The sequence below is a fragment of the Augochlora pura genome, chromosome 8 (genome assembly GCF_028453695.1).
Source record: "Augochlora pura isolate Apur16 chromosome 8, APUR_v2.2.1, whole genome shotgun sequence".
Taxonomy (NCBI): Eukaryota; Metazoa; Arthropoda; class Insecta; order Hymenoptera; family Halictidae; genus Augochlora; species Augochlora pura.
In genome coordinates, this window is record NC_135779.1 from 2,751,444 (window position 1) to 2,767,361 (window position 15,918).

General features: G+C 37.7%; 4 protein-coding genes across 6 annotated transcripts in view; all 4 read left to right on the forward strand.

The window, feature by feature from the left end:
- The first annotated feature begins 450 nt into the window (after window positions 1-450).
- Window positions 451-1,645, forward strand: LOC144474139 (UPAR/Ly6 domain-containing protein crok). The gene is made up of 3 exons (XM_078188706.1): window positions 451-589; window positions 867-1,052; window positions 1,176-1,645. Exons 1-3 carry the CDS (start codon window positions 538-540, stop codon window positions 1,388-1,390), a joined length of 453 nt encoding a protein of 150 aa, XP_078044832.1. The 5' UTR covers window positions 451-537; the 3' UTR covers window positions 1,391-1,645.
- Window positions 1,646-2,031: 386 nt separating this feature from the next.
- Window positions 2,032-4,412, forward strand: LOC144474330 (outer mitochondrial transmembrane helix translocase). The gene is made up of 6 exons (XM_078189060.1): window positions 2,032-2,339; window positions 2,469-2,711; window positions 2,786-2,987; window positions 3,075-3,271; window positions 3,348-3,523; window positions 3,614-4,412. Exons 1-6 carry the CDS (start codon window positions 2,184-2,186, stop codon window positions 3,759-3,761), a joined length of 1,122 nt encoding a protein of 373 aa, XP_078045186.1. The 5' UTR covers window positions 2,032-2,183; the 3' UTR covers window positions 3,762-4,412.
- A 2,282-nt stretch (window positions 4,413-6,694) lies between these two features.
- On the forward strand, window positions 6,695-13,952 carry Pten (phosphatase and tensin-like protein). Of its 3 annotated transcripts, none has more exons than XM_078189076.1 (9): window positions 6,695-8,162; window positions 9,017-9,152; window positions 9,227-9,443; window positions 9,550-9,679; window positions 9,763-10,041; window positions 10,114-10,259; window positions 10,340-10,503; window positions 10,592-10,873; window positions 10,970-13,952. In XM_078189076.1, exons 3-9 carry the CDS (start codon window positions 9,338-9,340, stop codon window positions 11,363-11,365), a joined length of 1,503 nt encoding a protein of 500 aa, XP_078045202.1. In that variant the 5' UTR covers window positions 6,695-8,162; window positions 9,017-9,152; window positions 9,227-9,337; the 3' UTR covers window positions 11,366-13,952. The 3 variants fall into 3 exon arrangements, with proteins under 3 accessions (XP_078045202.1, XP_078045201.1, XP_078045200.1); XM_078189075.1 differs by having other exon boundaries at window positions 6,695-7,465; XM_078189074.1 differs by having other exon boundaries at window positions 6,695-9,152.
- The window catches only part of Bicc (protein bicaudal C), a 36,858-nt gene continuing 31,982 nt past the window's right edge, over window positions 11,043-15,918 (forward strand). The window contains exon 1 of the mRNA XM_078189070.1: window positions 11,043-11,153. The gene's annotated coding sequence lies outside the window, so the exon portion shown is untranslated. The remainder of the gene's footprint in view (window positions 11,154-15,918) is intronic.

Below are 15,918 nucleotides of genomic sequence, written 5' to 3' on the forward strand. Positions count from 1 at the left end.
GGTGTTCTTAAAAGATCTAAAATATGGTGGAACTTTGAAGCCATCAACGCGCGCCACGAACAAACGTAATATTACGACTTTTACACCTGTTCAAACTCTAGCCTCCTCGAAATTTTGCCCCCCTCGTCCCAAAAATTCACCGAATTTCAACGGCATTATTTCGTCTTATTATTTATATTTCACAAAAATAATTAAAAAGTCTAACAAACGATTTGTCAAATTGATAGAATGAAATAGATTCTAAAAATTCAGGTTTTTTATATTAAGAACCTTTTGTATTCTTTGGACTAAAAGTTTCAGTTAATAATAAATTTTCCAGATTTTCTAAAAATTTGACTGTCTTTCTGCTACGTTAGCCAACTTAGGATACAGGTTCCTTCGTTCGTATGTACGTCCCTAGCAAGTAGCACGCGAGAAAAGAAGGGACGAGTAGGGGAACCTCAAGTCTAAACTAACTCCACCAACGCCCTATGGATGACGTTAGAGCACAACATAAACGTGATCGTGTTACTGGAAGTTTAATTTATCAATATAATAATGAACGCAATTGCAAGTGTGATTGTTTTGTCGTTAGTGTTTATGGTGACAGGTAAGCAAATTTTTACAACAGCATTCGAACGTTTCGATGAATAAAACGCGAAGGTTTTCTATAGGACACCTGTTGTAAACAGGGCAAATCTATCCACCTCGGCCCATTTAACGGTCACCGTGATATCGATCGCAATTGATGCAATGAGTTAAGATGATCGTTTTCTTTTTAATCGAATTATTGTCGCAAACATGAGCCGCCCTATCACTACTCTGTGCACGGTTTTAGGTTATGGAAACAATTTCACCATAGATGAAAATTTTCAAATCATTTTTAGGGACAGAGGCAATACGTTGTTATCAATGTAGCAGTGACACCGATGCCAAAGGTGATGATTTGTGCGGAGCTTATAAAAAGTTCGATAAGGACAAGAACATCGCTATTGAATGCAACAGCGAAGAATCTCATATGCCCGGCACGTTTTGCGTGAAAATTACTCAGCAAAGTCCCCGTGGTTTTATTTGTAAGTTTTTCCTAGATCTTTTCCTTTTTATTAGCCTTAAACATAAATTATTTGATTTCTGTATCACTGGAGACGAATTTCGTCGATCCTTGTTGTATTTACGATATGAAATCATTTTTAAAGGGAACGGTAGATGGCGACAAGTGATCCGCAGATGTTCTTCTGTGGCCAGTACCGGAGTTACCGGCGTTTGTAATTGGGGAGTCTACGAGAATGGTGTATATTGGGAAGAATGTTCTTGTTCAGAAGATTCTTGCAATGGAACAACCACGTTATCCTCGGTCTCGATATTATTTTTACTGCTACTCAGTATTTCGATATATACATTCTTAACATAACTACAATTGTTAAACAAATTTTGAGTAGCCCTCACACAAGATACGCTTTCTTTGTGCCTTTACATAATTGCACAAGACACGTCGAGCGAGACTAATTTCATTAATGATACCAACTATTGAAGATGGTCAAAGTACAATAAGCTTTTATAATCTCACTAGAAGAAAGTATAACTTGCAACCTTAGCAAATGAGGTTGCATCCTCCGTCCATTTTGTATTGTTTTCTTTTGTAAATAAATAATTTTTATACACCATATTTCATATAGCAGTCTTGAATTCTATATTTACGTACAACCTTGTATACTACGATTCATATTTATTTCACAGTACAAATAAGTTTCTAAGGAAAAATAAAATTTGAAATATATGAACATAGCAACTAATTTTCGGATTATGTACATATACGAAAAACGATTAGACTAAGAGAAATATAATCTTTGACTTTAAAAATATTTAAATGTGGTTTTTATCCGCAATGGTAATAAATACGTTAAAACGAAATTAGATCTTACTAAGAATTTTTCCATGCTTGATTTCAATAATTCCGGGGAATCCTATACATACATTGTATGTTCACTGTTATATCGTACGTATTGCGAATGGATTGCGCAAACTCCCGTTTTCCTTCTCTTTTTATTTACTGCGGCTGCGTTCTGTGCTCAACTAGCGACCACGCTAGAAGTTTGAAGAAAGTGTGACCTAGTGGCATGTTAAATTTACGGAACACTGATTTACATTTATTAATTGTTGCTACGTAATTTTTAGCCAACGTTTAAATAAATTAAAGTCCAACGATGAACATTGCGGACGGAATTGGATATTCGAGATCGGAAGTATTCGTACTTGTGGCAAGGGTATCATTTGTTGCTGCTGTTGGGTTTTTTAGTATGAAGTGGATAATTAATCAAATGGATCCCACAAATAATGCGAAAAAGAAGGCCAAAAGGAAGGTAACTTGTCCGTTTATCTAAATTGTAATGGTTTTTTCTTACATAACCTATGCATCACTTTACCGCATACACTAACCTTACTTCACTTACTTATTTCATCAACCAACGTATTGTTGAATATCCTTTTAGGCGCGTGAACAGTTACAGAAGTTGGCCAAAATGGACAATTTATTATGGACAGTAGAGATGGATAATTTGACAGACTATGAAATGCTTATAGCTAATCACATAGTGAACCCTAGAGATATTCGAGTTTCATGGGAAAATATTGCAGGTCTTGAGAATGTGATTCAGGAACTTAGAGAAACAGTTATATTGCCCATACAACGAAAAGAATTATTTGAAAATTCTCAACTTACCCAAGCACCGAAGGTATATATTTTACGTTGTCCATAAAGATCAATTCCTTTTAGCTAGTTTTCTGCTAACACAAATTATACTTGTAGGGGGTATTGTTACATGGACCTCCTGGATGTGGCAAGACAATGATAGCCAAAGCAACTGCCAAAGAAAGTAGGACATGCTTCATTAATCTGGATGTAAGCATTTTAACTGATAAATGGTATGGCGAAAGCCAAAAATTAACCACAGCAGTGTTTTCTCTGGCTGTAAAACTTCAGCCATGCATCATCTTTATCGATGAAATAGGTTTGTTTCAAAAACATTTTCAATGAGGTTTTGTAACACATGTGTTTTTGTTCAGGATTTACTATATTGGTCTTTCTTTTTAAATAGATTCATTCTTAAGAGTGCGGAATTCACAAGATCACGAAGCAACCGCGATGATGAAGGCACAATTCATGTCTCTGTGGGATGGATTAATCACAGATACATCTTGCACAGTAATAGTAATGGGTGCAACTAATAGACCACAAGATTTGGACAGAGCTATACTCAGGCGTATGCCTGCTACTTTCCATATTTCTTTACCAGTAAATAAAATTTACATATACATGTATTAATTATCAAAAGCAATAAAAACTAACAATAACAACTTACGTGTTTCAGAATGAGCAGCAACGAATGCAAGTATTAAAATTGATATTGGATCATGAACCAATAGCTGACAACGTGGATATTCCACGATTGGCTAAGATGACAGAGGGTTTCTCCGGATCTGATTTGCAAGAACTTTGCAGAAATTCATCTATGTACCGCGTTCGAGATTACCTACGGAATCATCAGTAAATACACGCATATTTATTATTCATAAATTATGGAACTTTTGTCTGGTAGATATTTCTGATTAACTTATACTTTTTCCTTTACTACAGAGAAAGCACCACCAGTACGGATGATGAGGAATATCATGATGCTGTGCGTCCAATTACTATGGAAGATCTTGTCATGTCACTTAAAAAAATGAAAACTTCTAAACTCCTTACAGGTGTAATGAATCCAGTGAAACTAGATTTAGATTAAAGTAATGAAGGAGTGCTGTTTATCCGTTCATACTGAATTTTTACATTTTTTAAAGAAAAAAAAAGGAAATATCATTTTTTAATAAAGCTTTCCTCGTGTCACATTTGTACTACTATCTTTTTTGTTTCAATCAAAATGAGATCTAATTATTTCAGTTATACCAGGAAGGTAAATTTCATTGAAACCATGGCACGCGGGAAACTTGTATAATATGAAGTTATAATTAGTGTTTATTGCAGCTTGAAATTTGTTAAGTAAGAAAAAAAGTCTTTTTGGCACTTTTGCAAAATCTATTACTTTATTTGGAAACAAACGGAAGCTTCCACTAACTTTGTTTTGTGACTATAATTTAATACTTAATTTTGAGTAATTTAATTAAATATACTAGTATTTTAGATTAAATTTTGGTATATTGGAAATATTAGACTACGTGCGAGTTTTCCTTAAATACTTTTCTGTACAAGTCGATAAGCGTTTGTAGTGTCTTTCATAATAATGAGATAACTAATATATCTTGTTCAATTCTATCATTCTTATATCGACGTGTATAAATAAAAACATGTTTGTGAATGTATAGAACTAAGAGACATAATCCTATTTCATAGTTCACGGGTAACTCCGAGTGTTGTTAAAATAAAAGAGTCTAGAATATTCCTTGCATCTTTCTAATAAATGATAGAAGACTATCTATTTTGAAAATTTGGTATATGATTTATCTAAACTTGACAAAGTCCGAAATAATAACTATACAGGACAATTAAAATCAAACGCTTAAATTAATATAGGACAACATGAGAGTTGTACAACAAATTAAGAACGTGTGCATTTGTAAAGTAATTAAATTAAGTTGTTACACAATGTAACCGTTAAAAACTGATAGTTGTGTAAATAATTTCGATAACCTTATGTGATTAGAATTATAACGATATGCGCGACGAAGGCTGGTACTGCGATGCGTAAAAGTATATGCTTATTATACACAAGTTACAAGATTTGAGTAATAGAAATATAAAGTTACGACTACTACATGCAAAGACACTATATCTTATATTAACTAATGTTCGACTTAAAAAAATATATCTTGTAAATACAACATACAATAATCGAGAGAAAGATATCTGCGTGTTAATAAAGAGTAAAAGTACAAATTTGCGGAAAACTTACCGAATCTGGAGACTATTTTATGATAGGATCACGGCGTGTAGTTGGGTTTAACAATATAGTTGAATTTAAGGTGGTTGAAGCAGCATAGCATCTATAGGAGATAATATTTAACACTTTTCTTGGTAACAATACCATCATTCTGAAATACTAAACTTTTACTGCACATTTATACTACTGTGGTACCCGGTTAAAATTCTGCTAACAACTCTGGTCAAGTTAACTATTATATATTAGCACTCTACCTAGCGACAACTAGTTGATGATCTCAGTAAAAAAATAAATAATTATACTCTACTTTATCAATTCTTTCTTTAAATTATTATTTAACAAAAAATGATTTATAAACTTATTATTACTTACATGTCAGTTTCAGTTATTATTCGACAGTTTTTTCATGTACTTTTTCAAATTTTAGCTGGGTTCGCGGTAAAATGTAGATCGTATAAAAACTGTTTCCCTGCGAAAAAGTCAAGCTGGTTTGAAATAAACAATAGTTTCACGAACGTATTCTGTTTATTTGTTACGATAAAGAAATAATTAAAAATTTGCAACTTCTGAGTTATTGATACAGAAAGAGTGATATTTATTGTACTCTTTACGAATAATACAGTCCTATAAATGCGTTTCAGAATTTCGCCAAGTGAGTGCGCTTGTGTCGCTGTTGCATTGTCGCGTTTCATCCAATTGGATTATACTTCATATTGACATATCTTAGTTTCTTATTTAAACTTTAATCGAAATTGCATTCAATCTAAAGATAAATATCATAGTTCCCGTAACGGTAAATATTTCTTTTAACAAAGATGACGTTTTATGAAATAACTTTCGATTGAATAGTGACTTTCAAGGTAATAACGTCACAAATCAAAATAGAGATTACTTTAAATGTAAATAAGCATTTATAACATTGCAGAAGGACACTCTTACGATCTTGTATAAATTCAATATCTTGTCATATCATTTTCTGCAAAACAGCCCAACTCTTTTTCCCTAAAATTGTGATTATCGAGCTAGGCTACTGTCGCGGCAGAAATAACGATATAATATTTTTTTTGTTTCAGCCAACCGACTGTGTAGAAGCAAAACCTTCGAATGCGGAACAGATACACGGATGAGAAGATCGTTCGAAACGCTGGTGAATATACAGTTTATGGTATCCGTTTCCGATTTCAATGATCTCGAAATATGTTGTCAAGACCGCCATTGCGAATAACAACTTTTTCCTACGAAGATTTGTGTTACAGTAGTTTAAAGTAAAACTCAACACTTGGAGATTCTCTTACTTTCTGCATTTTGCGGACAAACATTAACAGTGTTACCAACTGTCCAAGTTTTAGTTAAAATTTTTTTGTTCCAGATCTAACCCAGACTCTTACAGTATGCTCTAAGTCCAGATTTAATTCAATAAGGACAATAATATAATAGTTTCTTTGTTTCGGATCAGTATAACATTCGTTTGAAGCGTTAAATCTGGATTAGATCTCGAGCGCGAAAAATAATTGAAGTATCCTTTTTACAATGAATCTTTACATACTTGAATTTCTGATCTGATCGAATATCTATCTTTTTAATCGGTTTTACGTATATCTTAAAAACTAAAGGAGGTCGTCTGTTATATCTTGTATGATATAGAACAGAGTTGTGCAGAATGATGCCCTTGACAATATATTCCAAGGTCACTGAAATCGGAGGATGGTTTCCACAAGCAGTATATTTACCAAAATGCTTCTATTATACAAGAAAAAGTTGCATCGATTGCAGAATTCGAGGGGAAAGAAGTTTAATCCTTGTGATTCGGCGTGAACAATCGGTAAGTAGGAAGAAAGAGCGGAAAAATATGGGGGAAAACGAGGAAACGCATGCGCAAAGAAAAGGATACTGACGGAGCAGCGTCTCAGTAGCAGCGAAAGTTTCCGGGAATGAAACTTCTAGGAGAACAAAGCCTCCGCAGGGCTCTGTCGTACCCCTCTTCCTTCTTTTGACCGGTGAGCTACGGCCGTAAAGTCTTAGGCACACCGCGAACAGATCAAGAGAAAAGAGAAGTACATACATACAATATTTTCCGGGGACCGGAGGTGAACGTCGTCAACTGAACGACGACAGAAAGAAGCGTAATCGAGAAAGAGGGAGAGAGAAAGAGAGAAGGGTAGGGGTAGCGAGAGAAAGAAAGAGCGAGAGAGAGAGAAAGATAGAGCGGTACGAACGCGTCATTGTGAATGGCGCTCCTAGTGATAAAGGTGGCTGCGGAACACTTTCGATTTCGTATCGGATGGAAATTGTGCTCGAAATGGATGTTACAATGAGCACCACCGTTCGTTAATCAAATGCGGAGCGGCTTTTACCGATTTGACCGATCGGTGTACGTTCCGTGTCAGCTATTCAACGAAGAAATGCGAGCAAACACGAAAAGAAGAACGACGGCAGCAGCCGGATTCCGGTACGATCATCCGTAAAATCCATCATAGAGAGCATCGTGGCGTTCGTTCGCAGAGTGGACTGTTCTCTGCAACACCTGCGGTGCATGATTCTATGCATTGTTGGTGAGTGTGCGTATCGGGTACGCGTATGTACCTATATACCTGCGAGCTACGCTTCTACCTACGTTATCAAACCAAGGGAGTAACGTAGGGATTGCTGTTGTTTTTTTGGTCCTCTCTCGAGAGCGCGTACGTGAAATCTCTTCTTTACTCGCGCAATAGAACACGGAACAAGTCTGTCGAGTTATTACTTTGACACGATCACACGATTCTACCACGGGAACGTGATTGTACTGTGAATGGAGGTCCGCTGTCGAGTTTACACGAGAGTTTTCGTCCCAAAGTGTTTGAAACTTAGCCGATCCTGAAACAACTTCGACAAAACGAACTCGACGAGTTCACTGAGATCTCCTCTCTTCTGGATGTTATTATTATTTCTTAGAAATTCACCGTAACTGGGAGTGCCGCCGAACTGCACAGTTGAACATGCTCCAAAAGTACTGCTCGGAATTTTACGTTACACGCAAGGAACGATTGCTTCTTTACGTTACGAATGTAATATGGTGTCTCGAACGATTAGTTTGAATGGTTTGTGGAGATTCGCCGCGAATGTCAGACGTACTCGCGATTAAAGAAGACCGCGGACGGTGGATCAGTGAAACTGGCATGAAAATGTGGTGTTAAGTGGCCTCTGTGGTGTACTGCTAACGGTGCTTAACCTAACTTTTCCTCGACGCTTCTACACGGCGTTTTCTTGCGAGTAATGTTCTTTCGATAATCTGCTTCAAACTGAGAGAACACCAAACAGGGAAACTTGTTGTACACTTTTCCCCGTTGTGTTTCTTCTTTCACGTCTCCAACACGATTATTTCTCACCGCTCTAATATATGTTTTTATCAGTGTCGAAAGTCTCGAGTACGATAGTACTTTTGTAAAATACTGAACGTGATACTGGCACGTTTTCCATTCGAATCGTGTTGATGAACGACAGAAGGATTGTTACAACAGTATTTCTGTAAATGCATTTTTAACGGTGTCCTGTTCAACGTTTGCGTTCAAATCGAAATCTACATTTATTTTCATTTTTTTCCCTTCACCTTGATCATGGTTTTCTTGCCACCTGCCAGTATCTATGTACAATTTATTATTTCTTGTAGAAATACACCTAGAGTTTATTACTGTTCGTGATTGTGTTTTAGATGTGACACTGTTGTCAATATCCTTTTGTTTTAGTTTGGTGTAGGTAGTCTTGATATTTAGTAATCGACATGTTCATTTGAAACAACCAGGTTAAACAATGTAGGAAGATGTTCTACCTTGCTTAATGTTTCTACATGTTCCATGAAAATTATAATGATTGGTTGCTAAATGCAAGCATATCTATAGCATTTGTTCGTACATTGTGATGTGTAGTGTGTTCAGACCCAGTCAAGATTGATTTGTGTGTATTGTAAACGTTAGTAGTTACATGGAACTGGTGATTGCCATGGTGATACTAATGCCGAACTATAATGTAGTGGCAAATTATCGAACAGAAAAAAGAAAAGCTCGATGAAATGGATAATATAAGGCACACATGCTCTGGGAATTGATGGGTGTATGCTTTTCCTGCAGGAGACCTACAGGCAGCAGGCTAAATAATAAAATCTCAGAGCATATCTCAGCACCAGTAACATCCCTCCATGTTTGTCTGGAGGAACAAAGAGGACCAGAACTGGGCTCTTGCGACGCCTCGGCTCGTAAGCCACAGGTAGATTTTAATATTCTCCTTATATTCTTTGCAAATCACTGTACAATAATACATCAACATGTTACTCTGTTTAGGCTAAAAAATTATTTGAAAAGCAGGAAGTACAAGAAAGGTGTAGTGAAGAAGAAGCGGAGACTGAATTCTTTAGACTCGAGGCAGAAGATTTGAAACAGAGTCATTCGAGCATGGCCAATACTATCAGTAATATGAAGATGACCAACCGCATCAAAGGACTTGTCAGCAAACGTCGTAAACGGTTTACAGAAGATGGGTTCGACCTTGATCTCACATGTATCCTTTTTATTAACCAATATTGTTGGCGTATGTCAACTGTTTTGAACGTGTAGAGTATGCTGTTTCGTTTATGTAGTCCTTAATTATTTTCTATCTACTACAGATATCAGGGATAACTTGATAGCAATGGGTTTCCCCGCTGAAAAGTTAGAAGGGGTCTATAGGAATCACATTGATGATGTTGTTAAATTGCTGGAATATAGACACAAAGATCATTATAAAATTTACAATCTGTAAGTTATGAGCTTCAACGTTACGTTTCCTCGATAGCTCTGTTCAAAAGGAGTAATTGATAATGATTGCCAATTACTTTTAGCTGTTCGGAGAGGTCGTACGACTGTAAGAAGTTCAAACAACGGGTAGCTACTTACGCATTCGATGATCATAATCCACCGATGCTGGATCAAATAAAACCGTTCTGCGAAGATGTGCACCAATGGCTTTCCGAGCACCAAGAAAACGTAGCTGTAGTTCACTGTAAAGCGGGCAAAGGTCGAACAGGCGTCATGGTTTGTTGTTACCTTCTTCACACCAATCAATTTCCCACAGCCACAGATGCTCTTAACTATTATGGAACTATAAGGACACACGATAGGTAACTATTTACTAATTGTCTTGTGATCGTTGCCAACTAACAAACTCATTTCGTTCTTCGTTATCCGTATAGGAAGGGGGTAACGATACCTTCTCAGAGAAGGTACGTCGATTATTATGCCACTCTCGTTAAGGAGGGATTGAATTATCAACCGGTTAAATTATTGTTGCGGAAGATAGAACTAGATCCAGCGCCTATATTTCACGGAGGTCAGGGATGTACGTATATAAACAATATAATAAATAAACAAAAAAGCATAATGTAGGATGATGTAATAACACGCAGTATTGTGTTTCAGATTTGCATTGCGTAATATCCGAGTCGAAGAAGAGGATATTTAGTTCTGACATAGTAGAAGTACGAAAAGGAATAGCGACTGTTTGTATCCCCTTGAAGCATAGCGTCGCGTTGACGGGGGACATACGAGTAGATTTTTTTAATAGGCCAAAAATGAAGCGAAAGGTAATTAAAGGTTTCATTTGTTAAACGATTCGCTGTTGTAATTTCCTATCAGAATCACAATCTATCAATCGCTTTGTCTGATCCGCAGGAGAAATTGTTTCATTTTTGGTTCAATACGTTCTTTGTGCGCGACTGCTTGACACCAGAATACGATAACGGAGAGTTACCGATCGATCGATCGACAAGGGCATTGAGTTGCGACGGTACAACCATGGAATTGCCGATGGTAATGTCGCATATGAAGCCTAGAGCAGGATCACTGGCTAGCCTTGGACCTATGCCACCTACGTTGGTCTTGAGCATAGATAAATGGGGCTTGGACGACGCACATAAGGACAAACATCACAAAGCGTACAGTGCGGACTTTAAGGTAGGTGTTCATCGAGACTTGACGATATAATGAAGTACGATCGGTCGCAGAGCATCGTGGAACGCAATTTTATTTCTCGGGAATCGAATGTTGCAGGTTAGCTTATTTATGCAGCGAGTGGGCGGTAGTATGTCGCAAACCGTGCCAGCAACGGCAAACAGAACCGGGGAGAGTATACAAATCCGGGGAGGACAAGAAACTCCCAGCGAGTCGAGCGAAGCGGACAGCAGTGAATGCGACACGACCGGGGATACAACCGGAGATGAAGATGGGGAATCTGGTGAGTCCTCTGCATCTCTGGTGATGAATCACCATCCCCTTACACATAGCAGTAGCCGTACACACGTTAGTACCCACCAAAGAGCTAGTCTCAGAGAAACTGCAAAAGGTTTGCTCCCGCGAGGGGAGAAAAGTAGAAGTAGTCATCGACAGAGCACTAGTAACGTCAAATGTTCTTCGGCACTCGTACGTTCAGCTACTTTAGACACATAGTGAATAGCAACTTATTACGTATGTATGTATGTATGTAAGTAAGTATGTATGTATGTAAGTATGTATGTATGTATATACACACGTTTCGTTTAAAAGCTTTGTACTTAAAAGTTACTTTCAGTTCTCTGAACTGGCATTCAAGCTTTACCAAGTTCACAACAAACGATGAATCCACTTTGTACTATTTAGCTTTTTGTTTATGCCAGCATGAAATGCCAAGTATACGACCACTTGATACGCATTGATTTTACTTGAAATCGTTCAGTAGCAAACAACATTGTAGCTCGTGGATCGCTACGGATCGATGTCGCTCGAGGAACTAGCTCTTTTCTCAAACGAAAATCCACCGTTGATTGGGGCGAATCTTTCAGAGGATACTTTCGTGTCTCTTTTGACGGGACGGCTTCTGGTCCCGAGATGTTTCTCAAATTGTATATATCGTGGCGCGGGAGACAGTCGAGACGACTCTCGCACCACGTTTTCTGTTCAACAGGAAATTTTTCGAATACACCGTCGAAATCGTATCGATTGGTTTTAACTCGAAGGGCGTCGACCTAATGGCTCACACGGCCCACACATTTTCGTATTGACGCGTCATATCTCGCGATTAAAGATTCCATTCAATGTTCCGAACGAAAGAGGACCGACAACCTCGGTCTAGCCGAGACATTGCATGTTTCTTTAGTAGCGTGTGTTGCCAGAAGTTTATTTATTCTTTGCTAAACGATAAGTACTCTAGAATTCAACTGCTTATGAGTTTCGTACGGAAGTTAAATTCGATACCGACTAAATACGTAATCTTTACTTTTATGGTTTATTTACTTCACATAGAATCTTCCAAGTATTTCGCATCGTTGATCGTTCAGCGTTAATTGTCTGTAAGGGAGTAGTCGAACGTTGTACACATAACGATATTAGATAAGGGAGTTATTTAGCTGAGATCGAGATGTATCGTGTTTTGCGTAAACGCAATTTTATACTATTAATGACGTACTATGTACGAACTAAGTATTCGGTTTGGAAGTTATGCGAGAAAACACCAGTTTGCGGAAACCAACGCGATCATATTTGTTAGAGCCACCATGGCTCGATCGCGCCAGCGAATAGAGAAGACAAAACCCAAGTCGAGCGTATGCTATTATATTCCGATCATTCATTCGTTCATTCGTTCATTTCGTAAACGCCGGAGTTCACTTCCACGGTTAATTCGATGACGCGTGCACGAACGGTTGTCGTCGTCGAAGCTTGTAAGATAATATAATGTTCACGTACGCTGTAAATTTCATTGTTTCGATCGTCTCCACGGAAGTCGCGGTGAAATATTAGCAGGCTGTGCAATTTTCAAATCTTTTTATCCCTCGATGTGCCCTTTTCATTGTGATTTTTTTTTCTATGGTCGTCAAAGGTGCAGTTCGTTTCGAATAAACTATCGCGCCGGGTAAAATAGATGATCGTGGCGAAGATTCGCGACCGAACGCAAGCTAGATCTTTCCTTTCGTTGTTCTCCTAGTTTCCTTGTTTGGATTTTCTTAGATAAGAACGCGGAAACCGCGTCGACCGAATTTCCACGGACCACACGCGCACGCGGACAAAGATCATCGCCATAAAATTCAGTTTTAACGAAGCGGTCTTAAAACTGACATTTTTCGGTTCCAAACGGTCGAAACACGATTGTCCGTGTCGCGCCCGTGGAAATCGTCGAGCGGATCGTCTCGGAGAAGCTTTTTGTTAACCGGATGCGTTTCTCCGATAGTATTTATTATGTATCTTTGTACGCGGGCGACTAGCAAATCTTTCTTTCTGTACGCGGATATCGTGTTGCGACCAGAGTACGTCGCGCGTATGGCCACGCTATCATTTTCATCGCAATCAGAATTGTCTTTCGTATTATTCCGTCGCATACCCGAGCGAATACACACTAATCTGCATTTTATTTTCGCCGTTACAATCCTCCTCCTTCTCCTCCTTTTTCTCCTGTTAGCTCTGCAGAATTTTCGAATCTTTGACAAAAGGATTAGTACGAAAGAATTGAACATGATGCTTGTCGTACTTGTAAATACACGGCGAACGTTGATACGACGTTAAACGACTGGGATAACTGGTCATACTTTCGCGCGTACTCGTCGAAAACTGTGTCGCGTGGCTGTAGTTCCTTCTCGAATCTTTTTACCTTCTTTTAGATCGTAGCGTTTGGACACGCGTAATAGTTTTCCTCGTTTCCAACGAACAGTGCATGTGTATGGTGAACCGCAAAACAAGCGTACCCCAACCTCCCCGTGCTCCCGTTATCTGGTTGATGATAAAGACAATACGAACACACTCTGTCTGTATATCTTTCGTTACACTCACCTCTCTTCCCCACACCCCCGTTTAGAGGTGTATACGTCGAACGGTTATTCGAACGCCTGTACACGTTTTTTAATTTTATTCTTGAGTTTTCTCATATCGTTGCATGTTAATAGTTGATACTCGTAGTTTTGCAAGTTTTTATAACGTCTGAAATATGTAAAACTGATACGCACACACCATCTTTATCTTGTATTGTGTAATGATTACTTTGTGATACTATTATACTTCTCATTATTAAGTGTACCGTTGTTATACATTTATTCTTATCGATTACTATTAATTACTACTATTACCGCTACTACTGTCGCTATTTACCACTATTATTACTATTACTACCACCAACAACACTACCATCACCACCACTGTTACTATTACTACTACTGTCGATATGTTCATTATTGCAAATGCCGATGCTGTGGTTGAAACAACAGTACCACTTATAGAGACATTTTCGATATTATCGCAAATATTAATATTAATTTTATTATTATTATTATTATTATTACCACCACCATCATCACCATCATCGTTATTATTATTATTATCATCCCCTTTCTTCTCCAGTGTTATATCTGGATTTCAATCCGATTGACAGGCTTAAAGCCAAGTCTTAACCGTTGTTTTATTCTGTTGTGTGTTTTTATGTTTCTAGTTGTAGGAACGACCGAACCATTTGGCATGTTTTTAGTATTATTGCTTTTTGGATGTGCATGTGTGTGTGTGTGTCTTTCTTTAGATTTAATTTAGTTAAGTTTTCTGTGAACGAGTGTGGTGTGATTCCTGTGGCTGAGATAATGAACGGTAGTACTATGACTTTCTTTTGTTTCCACATTCTTTGTAGTTCTATTTTGAGGTCTTCATATTTTTCTATTTTTTCTTTGTATCTGATTATTATGTTTTTATCACTTGGGATCGATATGTCTATGAGGTAGGTAGTCTTTTCCTTCTTCCCTTGCACTGTTATATCTGGTCTATTACGGATTACTGTTTCATCGGTGTGAATAGTTCGGTCCCAATTTATTATCATTATTATTATTGTTATAATTATTATTACTACTATTATTATTATTATTAATATTATTAATATTATTATTGTCGCTAATGAAATGTTAGCGGTTTCGATACGTAGCTTTATGTTATGAACATATGCCTGTAACATAGATTTTAATACATACACGTTATAACAGTAAAGTTGCACATCCGTGGTTCCGATTCTCTGTAAAAAAATAAGTCACTTCTCTGGTGGCATCCAGTTCCTAATTTCGCGGAACATTGTTTACGTAGCCGGCCCCGAGTCGACGGATTGATTCGCGAAGGAAACAATTCCGTTCGGTTTATCAGCCTTACAGAGATACCCGCTTACTTTTCCACGGCAGTCACGAATATCGTTCGATCTTGCCCTTTTCTTTCACGGACCTGTAGAGGGTGTATGCATTCTTCTTTCTCTGTTATCTTGCATGCGGGAATGCGTCGGCATAATGCAACCGAATACGCGCACCGTTAACGTGTGTCGGACTCGTATGCTCGTTCGTCAACTGTATACGGTGGGGCTTGGAGAGATACGCAGTCCACTCTCGAGTTGGAATTTCGACGAAAAACACTTTTAACACTTTATCGACCGGTAGCCTATAAATCGGCTTTTCCCCCCGATCGGTAGCCTGTGAATCGGTTTGCCATAGTAACCCTTAATTCGTTATCTATTATTGAGATAAGTGTGTTAATTTGTTCTACAAGCTTCAATATTATTAGATAAATTTGTAAATATTAAATACCTTTCCCGATTAATAAGATAAATAAAATCGAAATGGAAACGAAAATTTTTACGACCGGATGACCAGTCGAGAAAGTGTTAAGAACTCTTTTGGAAAGCGTTCTCGTTGTACAGACACCTTAGATACAATCCTTCGCGTGATCTCTTCCAACTAGAATCTTTCTTTATCCGTTCACCGCGGATACGAGAACGTTTCTTCAAAAATAGTTCCACGGTGTTTATTAACGCTTCGACTGCCAATTCCAGCAACCTCGAGAACTCCCTAAAATCGAAGCAATTCATTCAATGAAATTATAATTGGAAGGATTAAATATGCGACACTGAGTACTCTTTTAATCTTATTGCTGTTTACAGATCCTAGAAACATTTGGTGGTAAAAATTTGTTCTTCAATCGATAGTTCTGTCTCCCGTACGGCTTTCAACGTGTAAACG